General features: G+C 45.3%; 2 protein-coding genes across 6 annotated transcripts in view; one reads left to right on the forward strand and one right to left on the reverse strand.

The window, feature by feature from the left end:
- ALG14 (ALG14, UDP-N-acetylglucosaminyltransferase subunit) overlaps positions 1-917 on the reverse strand; it is a 58,517-nt gene extending 57,600 nt beyond the window's left edge. The window contains exon 1 of the mRNA XM_019501650.1: positions 758-917. Within this exon, the coding sequence (XP_019357195.1) occupies positions 758-893 (136 nt within the window). The 5' untranslated portion in view covers positions 894-917. The remainder of the gene's footprint in view (positions 1-757) is intronic.
- Positions 918-927: 10 nt separating this feature from the next.
- Positions 928-9,237, forward strand: part of TMEM56 (transmembrane protein 56) — a 72,915-nt gene continuing 64,605 nt past the window's right edge. The window contains exons 1-3 of one of the 5 annotated variants that reach the window (XM_019501646.1): positions 928-1,000; positions 2,137-2,249; positions 3,040-3,130. The gene's annotated coding sequence lies outside the window, so the exon portion shown is untranslated. Of the gene's footprint in view, positions 1,059-1,443; positions 2,250-2,504; positions 3,131-9,237 lie in introns of those variants that run through there. The other 4 variants (XM_019501645.1, XM_019501649.1, XM_019501644.1 and 1 more) reach the window with 4 other exon arrangements.

A 9,237-nucleotide genomic window follows, 5' to 3' on the forward strand; every position in this document is an offset into this window, starting at 1 on the left:
TTAATTTCTAAAGGGCACAAGTGCCGTTTGTCATAACTCGAAAAGTCGTAAGTTGAGGACTGCCCATATATTGCTCACTGCAAGACACCAGTGAGTGAGTGAGACCTGGGTCACCAAAGTTGAAGCATTTTTTTTATTTTGAGGCAAGCAGTCATAAGAAAGTAAACAGCAATCCCAAAAGTTAGTTAAGACTCCCTGAGAGTGACTTGGGTTTTACATACGCTGCATCAATTAGCTGCCTCCAAAATTATCATACATTTGGCAGGCGAGGTTCTTTGGATAAATGCAATCTCTTTTATCAGACAAACTAACTAGCTGCAAAATTTGTTTTCTTCCAGCTTCCGGGTACAAACACTCTTCATGAGGCAGTCACCAGTCTAGGGTCAGAACAATTTTCCCAACTAGTTAATTGGTCTAATAAAAGAGATCACTCGCATTTCCCCAGAGGACCTTCATTGCCTGTGTCCTTACCTAGCACTACCATCTGCAGCCCGGTATATTTTGGACGATGTCACTACTATTGATGGTGCATCTCACACGGGTTGAAGAGACGGCACAGCGTCCCCCTGGCAACGCTGCTGCGCTGCAATAGGACCTGGGCCGCCCTAGCATGCACCGCGACGAGGCGCTGCCCTGTAGCAGGCACCTGCTCCCCTCTTGCCCACATTTCCCAGTGTGCTCCGGGGCGCGCTGCACCATGGGAGTTGTAGTTCTCGGCACCACGGCCGCTCGGTGCCCGCGTCCCTCTGCCACTCACCAGAGCCGGCCACGACCAGGAGGCTGACGGGGGTTGTGAGCCGCCTGCGCCGGCCCGCGGCGGTCTGTCTGGTGAGCCGAAGCAGGAGCAGCAGCAGGAGGAGGAGGAGCGCGGCGGCGTCCAGGGAGGACACCATGCATGGGGCGCGGGGCCCGGGCGCGGCCCAGCTGGCGGCGGTGACGGGTTACGCGGAAACGACGGCGGCTGGAGCGGCTCACACTTCTGCAGGCGTTTCCTCGCGGGGTAGGGCCTGGTGGCTTGGTGCTCCCTCCTCCGCGGGCGGGCGAGCGGCGCCACACAAGTGAGCAGCGGTCGCCACGTGTCGGGGGGCTGGGCCCGGGCTGTGCTTGCTCGTACGGACCTTATCCCGCGCTGCGCTGGGAGCAGTGACGTCGGCCACTGGTCTGCAGCCACCGAGCCCAGTGGGGGCCGCTGTTCTGTCCTGCCCCTGCCCCTGCCCCTGCCCCTGCCCCTGCCCCTGCGCCGCTTGGTGAAGGCCCAGCGGTCCCTCCTGGCCGGGCCGTGCTCTGCTCTGCTCTGCTCGGGGCCTCGAGTCCCTCCTGGCAGCGGGTCGAGGGGAGTTTCGGTGACATGGGGAGAGGGCAAGGCTGGAGACAGGCACGAACAAACGGGGTGGGTGCCCAGAGCTGGGCAGAAAGGTGGCCTGAAATTGTTAATTTTTTCCCCATTGTCTGATTATTATTATCATTATCTCTGGCAACTGGAGGCCTTATACTAAACGTTTGCCCAGGGCTGCCAGGAGCCTAGGTATGGTGCTGGGAGAAGGGCTTGGTGGCCTCCGTCAGTGCTTGGTGACCAAGGGCAGTACAGTTTCATGGGTCCATAGAAACGCTTTCAGGATCACACAGACGCATTCTCAGCTCCATCAGTGGGATCCGCTGGCTTCCTCACCCCCAGCAACATGCCCTGCTAAGAGTACTGCAGGGGCTTGTTTTATGCATCTTTAGTACGAATTTAGGAAGGGGGGGGTGAATGCCTGCAGAAGTCCGCCCCTCATCCTCTTCAAATGTCATTTTGTGGGCCAGGCCCTTTTGAGCACCAAAAAAAATCCTGAATTTGCCAGTCAGCGCTTTTCTTTGGTCGGATTTTCCTCCTGTTCATCCCTTACAAATCTGAGCTGGTTTTGCTTCCTGTTCCTGCTGGCCTTAAAAGCTGAATGAACCCTTTCTCTCCCTTTTTTTAATGAAGAAGAACTTATGCCGGTCATGGATTCCAGTCGTGGGTGCGCGCAGTTTACAAATCTAATCTATGCCATCTGGATGCTAGTCTTCATCCATTTGGAAATAAGATGCATTAGTCTGACTCGTGATAATTAAATTGTTTGCCTTTTACCACCCATGCAATCTCTTGTCTTGCAGCATGGCCACTGGGGAATAGGAAACTAAGAAAACAATGTTAGCAGAAGTGCATATGCTTTCTACTACCCAACTTGAATGTATGGTGAAAAACCTGTCTGTCTGTTTGGAGCTGGGTAATCTAAAGTTACATCTTTAGATAATATTTATAATTGGGGGAAAAGGGACTCAGATTTATTACTCATTACTAAAGGCTCTTTAATGGGGCTAAGAAATTGGGGCCTTGCTTCACAAATCTGTAAATGATGCACAAACTAAAAAAATCCAGCTCACTCATACAGCTCTTTTTGATTTTGTAAACCTAAAAGGAGTAGGAAAGTCTAAGGAGAAGAATTGTTAATTAGTCCCGTTTTCGCATAGTCTGCCTTTTTGAAGCAGAATCGCATAATAAACTTTTAAAATAAATCATTTAGTTTCAAAAAGTAATTTTAAGTACAACTTGTATCTCATCAGTGCACGAGATTAAAAGTCCTTGTCCTCCCAGGAAAACAGTGACATTCATGTTGGAGGTTACAGGAAAAGAGGATAGATTGGAGTCTTTTTTTTATGTAAAAATTAGTTCAAACATTTTAAGTTATTTGCCTGTGTTTTTTTTTCTTCCCCATCATGTATTCTATAGAGAAGCCATTATTTTTTTACATTTAAATAGTCTTGTAACCTGTGAACAACTGTGATAGATCACAAATAGGTAGTCTTTAGGTACTTATAATCTCTTTCTAGTCTTATTTACATTTATTATGTTAATATTTATACATTTCCTGCAGTTAGATCATATGTATAATCGGAGAAGTTGCTTAAAAATGTAAGCTGGAAATGCAGAGGTTGGGAGCTGGTTATGTCAAGAGAGGTTGTTAAAATAAGAATGAATTTAAGAGTGAGGTATGCAGGTATTGTTCTGCTTTGCAGAGCCTATTCATGCTTCTGAAAAGATGAGTTGAAGACCTGCCAGATATTTGACCTTGAGGAAGGAGCAAAGCTATTATGGGAGCCTGGAAAGGTAAGTAGTAAGTTTATTGCATAAATTCAGCAGACCACGTTCTGCAACCCTTACTTATTGGGAATTTTGCTTGAGTAAAGAATGTAGCTGTCTCCAGGGGACAGTCAGAGTTTGAGTTTTTCTCCTCAAAATGAGGGCTTGAGGCTTGAAAGGACAATCCTGCAGTCTGTGTGTGGCAAAAATCTATGGGAGGAGAATTTGTCAATACTGTTTCTTTCAAATGTGGGTGAGCACTTGCCGATATATATATTTTTTAATCTATATTCGAGAATGTACTTCAAGACTTGGTCTCATGGCCCTTTTTCTGAATAACTGATGTTTTTTCCTACTTTAAATAAATGGAGACTCAGTTGCATTTTTGTTTCCTTATCATAGCAAGTCTCAGAAAATGATGACTTCTGTCTGGAGCATTCAGTACCTCTGTGTGTGTCAGGTGGGGATTTAATGCCAAGAGCTACAGTAGGAAAAGCCAGTGGAATCAGCAAATGCGTTGTCTTGCTGCTGGATTTTGTTTGCCTCTGGATGAACTCCTACCTTCTTTTAGTTGTAGCCCTCATTATCAGATTACAAGATCAGAGGCATAAACTTTATTAGGTGATAGCATCTAACAAAGTATTCTGTTGCCTATGAAAATTTATGCCCCTCTGAATCAGTTAATATCTCTAAGGTGCCACCCTGCCCTGGCTTCTGCCTCACATCAGGCTAACAGCCAACTACTTCTCAGATCTTTTTACAAAGCTCCCTGTTGATCAGTTAATGTCTGCATGGTTCTCTTAGCAATAAAGAGATTTAAGTGACCTGACTTTTTAACTTCATGTATCATTTCTTTAATACAGAGATAGGTTATATTGTAATTATTTATAATTAAAGGGCTGTCTCTGGTTGCCTGGCTGCATGCTACTATTTTATTATACTAGGGCTGCCTGATTTTAGCTTTGAACTTCCTCGTGGTTGAAAGAGAGAGAAACCACTCCTATTGCAAGAGTCAGTCAACATTGTCCTTAAGGAAGATACTATTTAATGTATTCAGTGGTTTGTGGAACACTTGGATAGAAAAAACAAACATTTGCAAACTAGGGTGGTCTGGTTTTCATGGTCTACTTCTAAGGTATTATTGTTCAAAGAAGAAAACACAATGATGTCTTTCTGAAGTCTGAATATTGGAGAGAGATGCTAATACAGCCAATATCTATATACTTTGAAAGCTGTACAGGGTAACTATTACATTGAATTGAAGATATTTTCTTTCGGTTCTAGTGAGGAAGATTGGACAAAAAACACAGTGAAAATATTTTCACCCTTCTAGAATACAAATTATAAGTTATAAAATACTTTGACTGTATAAATATCAGACCTGCTTTCTGACATTCCAAATACAATTTTAATATTTTAACTTATTTAATTTTAATAGTTTAAATGAGTGTTTTTATCCATGCAAAGGAAATGGACTTTATGTTGATTATATTGAAACCTGTAATGAGTTTGGAATATTTACTTTTGAGTGTTCCTCCAGTTATGGCTTGTAAAGTAGACATGGAAACCAGAGAGTGTTTAATATTTATTAAAATGTTTAAAGAAAGAAAGAATACCTGTGTGTCTTGGATTACTTTTGTTTTTGATAGCTTCCTTGCTGCATAAAAATACATTTATCATCTTCTCTAGATCTATTTGATTTCCCCCCCCTCCTTCATTTGGCTTGGGTACCCAGCTATGTTACCACCAAATACACTAGGATGTGTTACTTCACACTAACTCCTGTGTTAGCTACCCCTCCACTAACTCTCATTAACTCCTATACTAACAGACACACTAGAACATAGGTAGACCATGTTTCACAGAATAATCACTCCCTTTCTCCTTGTGCTTAAGGGAAATTTACAAAATAATTTCAAGAGACAAGCCTAGAAAAAAAATTCATTAGCTTATTGGATACTTATCATCTACAGTAACTTTATGGTCCATTATAATCAACCTGATACTTGCTAATCTCTTCACTTCAGAGGTTAAAAGGACCCTCCTGAAGGCGATCCTGCTTTCCAGTCATCAGGTTTTTGTTATACCTTTGTAGTCTGTTGGCTACCTGATAATTTATCTTCTCTCCTGTTTTTGTTTAGATATGAAGTTTTACACAAGCCTTTGTTCCATCTGCTGTTTAGCTCCAAAGTGCCTATTTCTTTCTCAGGGTCTTGAGGAGGGGTACTCTGATACCCAAAAGCTTGTCAAACTCTGACAGAATCATAGAAAATCAGGGCTGGAAGGGACCTCGGGAGTTCATCTAAATTGATGATTTAACCCCCTGCTCAAAGCAAGACCATCCCCAACTATATCATCCCAGACAAGGCTTTGTCTAGCCAGGTCTTAAAAATGTCCAAAGAAGGAGAATGGCTACCCACAACCTCTCTGGGTAACTTCTTCCAGTGCTTTACTACCCTCCTAGTGACAATTTTTTTCTAATATTTAACCTAAACTTCCCTTGCTGCAACTTGAGACCATTGCTCCTTGTTCTGTCGTCTGTCACCACTGAGAACAATCTAGTTCCATCCTTTTTGGAACCATCCTTTAGGTAGTTGAAGGGTGCTGTTAATTCCCCCTTCAGTCTTCTTTTCTCCAGACTAAATAAGCCTAGTTCCCTCAGCCCTTTCTCATAAGTCATGTGCCCCAGCCCCTTAACCATTTTTGTTGTCCTCCGCTGCACTCTCTCCAATTTGTCCACAACCTTTCTGTAGTGTGGGACCCAAAACTGGACACGCAACTTCAGATGTGGCCTCACCAGTGCCAAATAAAGGGGAAGAATCACTTCCTTTGATCTGCTGGCAGGGCTTCTCCTAATGCAGCCCAGTATGCTTTTAGCCTTCTTCACGGCAAGGGCGTGCTGTTGACTAATATCCAGCTTACAGTATTTTGTAACACCAGGTCCTTTTCTGAAGAGCTGCTGCTTAGTCAGGTAGTCCCCAACCTATACCAGATCATGGGATTGTTCCATCCTAAGTGCAGGATTTTGCATTTGTCCTTACTGAACCTCATGAGATTTTTTTGTGCAGTCCTCCAATTTGTTGAGGTCTCTCTGAATCCTAGCCCTACCCTCCAGCATATCTACTACTCCACCCCAGCTTGGTGTCAAACCTGCTGAAGGTGCACATCCCATCTTCTAGGGGTTGTCAGCTGGGGGTAAACATACCCCTGGGGGTACTTGAGAAGGCCCTAGGGGTATGTGTGGGTGGGGACAGAGTGCTGCCATGCATCGTCCCGTGTTGCTATGCAAGCTCCGGCTGCCCGGCTGGATGCAGGGGGTGAGGGAAGCTTGCACGTGGTGGCTACTGCCGCTCTGCATTTGGCCACATGCTTAGTTTGTTTGTAAGAATGTTGTGGGACACTAGCAAAAGGCTTGCTAAAGTCAAGGTAGATCATGTCTGCTGGTCTCCCTGCATCCACAGAATCAGTCATCTCATCATAGAAGCCAATCAGGTTGGTCAGATTAGGAACAGCCAACATGGATTCACCAATCACCTTTTTCTCTTCAAATGGTTAGAAATGGATTCTTTGAGGACCTGCTCCATGATTTTTCCAGGGAATGAGGTGAGGCTGACTGGTCTGTAGTTCCCCAGATTTTCCTCCTTCTCTTTCTTAAAGATGGGTCCTATATTTATCCTTTTCCAGTTATCTGAGACCTCCCCCAGTTGCCATGAGTTTTCAAAGATAATGGCCAGATAATGGCTCTGCAATTGCATCGATCAACTCCCTCAGCATCCTTGGGTACATTGTGTCTGGCCATGGACATATCCAGCTCTTCTAAACAGTCTGTAACCTGGTCTTTCACTACTGTGGGTTGCTCACCTCTTCCCCAAACTGTGCTGCTAGGTGCAGTAGTCTGGGAGCTGACCTTGCCTGTGAAGACGAAGGTAAAAAAGGCATTGAGTACTTCAACCTTTTCCTCCTCATTTGTCACTAAGTCACCTCTCTCATTCAGTAAGGGACCCACACTTTCCCTGATCTTCCTCTTGTTGACATACTTGTAGAAACCCTTCATGCCCCTTGCTAGCTGCAACTCCAACTGTTTTGGCGTTCCTGATTTCATCCCTGCATGTCTGATTAATACTCTTACACTCCTTCCTAGTTGTTCTTCTAAGTTTCCACTTCTTGTAAGCTTCCTTTTTGTGTCTTAGCTCACTGAAGAGTTCCCTACTAATCCAAGCTAGTCTTCTACCATACTTGCTAGTCTTCCTGTGCATTGGGATGATTCATTCCTGTGCCCTCAGTAAGGTTTCTTTAAAGTACAGTCAGCGGTCTTGGACTCCTTTCCCCCCTCAGACTGGCCTGCCAGAGGATACTGCCCATGAGTTTCCTGAGTGAGTGGACATCTGCTTTTCTGAAGTCCAGGACCCTTCCCCTGCTGCTGCTCTCTGTCATAGATTTCATAGACATTAGGGCTCGAAGGGACCTTGGAAGATCATCCATGCCTCAGGTTTCCGAACTCAGTCATCTTGTGGTTGCAGCTGCCCAAGTTGTCATCCACTTCTACATTCCCCACTAATTCTTTCCTGTTGTGAACAGTAGATCAAGAAGGGCATGTTTTCCGTAGTTGGCCTCTTCAACACTTGTGTTAGGAAGTTGTCCCGAACACTGTCCAGAAACTTACTGGATTGCCTGTGCACTGCTGTATTGGCCTCCCAGCAGATCTCACAGTGATTGAAGTCCCTGATGATTACAGACCCTGGTTCTCAGAAGACTTCTGCTAGCTGTTTGGAAGAAAACCTCATCCACCTTATCCTCCTGGTCTGGTGGCCTATAGCGCACACCCACCACGACATCACCCTTGTTGCTGTACCCTCTGACCTTAACTCAGGCACTTTCAACAGGCCTCTCTCCAGTTTCATACTGGAGCTCTGAGCAGTGTTAGAATTCTTTTACATAAAGCACAAGTCCTCCTTCTTTTCTCCCTTGTCTGTCCTTCCTGAACAGTTTATCCATTTATGATAGTATTCCAGTTATGCAAGCTGTCCCACCAAGTCTGTTATTTCAATCCTGTCATAGTTCCGTGACAGTGCAAGGACTTCCAATTCTTCCTGCTTGTTTCCCAGGCTCCGGGCATTCACTTGCAGACACCTGAGTAACTAGCTGTTTGCCCTACTTTCTCAGCAAGAATGAAAAGGCCTTTCCCTGTTGCCCTCTCCTGGATGTGCTTCCTTCAGGTCACCCACTTCCCCATTTACCTCAGGGTTTTGGTCTCCATTCCCAGTGAACCTAGTTTAAAGCCCTCCTCACTAGGTTAGTGAGCCTGTCTGTGAAGATGCTCTTCCCTCTCTTTGTCAGGTGGATCCCATCTCTTTCTAGCAATCTTGGAACAACATCCCGTGGTCAAAGCAGCCAAAGCTCTGCTGGCAACACCCATTTGCATTGCCATGCATTGATCTGCAGGATGCATCTGCTCCTGCCCAGACCCAGCCCCTTGACCAGAAGGACCCAGGAGAATACCACCTGAGCCCTTGTCCCCTTCACTCTTGCACCCAGAACCCTGTAGTCACTTTTGATCTGCTCAGGGTCACCCCTGGCAACGCTGTTGGTGCCCACATGGATGAGCGGTAAGGGTGTGCAAAGCTTTGGTCTGTGATTCGATTCGGAGAAGATTTGGCCCAATTTGGAGGCTGAATTACCGAATCCAAATCAAATTGGGAGAAGGAAAAAAACCCTCCAATTTGGAGCCTCCAAATCAATTCAGAAGAGATTTGGCAATTTGGATAGCAGTCTTTCAGAGGAACAAACTGAGAAGAGGGAGGGGGGGTGTGGGGGAAAACTAACAGCTGTAGCTGGTCAGTGACTGTGATCTCTCCCTGACTCCCCTTCCAATCACAGTGCTCTGGGGGAGGGACATAGAAATAGCATATAAGCCTCTGTCTGTAGGCTTTCTGTGCCTTTTGTAAGCTGTTTCTGCCTGAGCAACAGTGTCTGAAAGGTACTGGGCTGGCTTGGCTTCCTATCTAGTCAGTCTCCTGCTACTTTTTGTTTTTGAAAAGGATTGGATTTCGCTTACTAACTAGAATCCCTCCTACTTATCCCTATCCAATCCATTTATTTCAATTTATATTTGTTCTTGGGTCCCCCCCCCCCCC

The sequence above is a fragment of the Gavialis gangeticus genome, unplaced genomic scaffold, assembly GCF_001723915.1.
Source record: "Gavialis gangeticus isolate Ggan-Ray unplaced genomic scaffold, GavGan_comp1, whole genome shotgun sequence".
In the NCBI taxonomy this organism is placed as follows: Eukaryota; Metazoa; Chordata; order Crocodylia; family Gavialidae; genus Gavialis; species Gavialis gangeticus.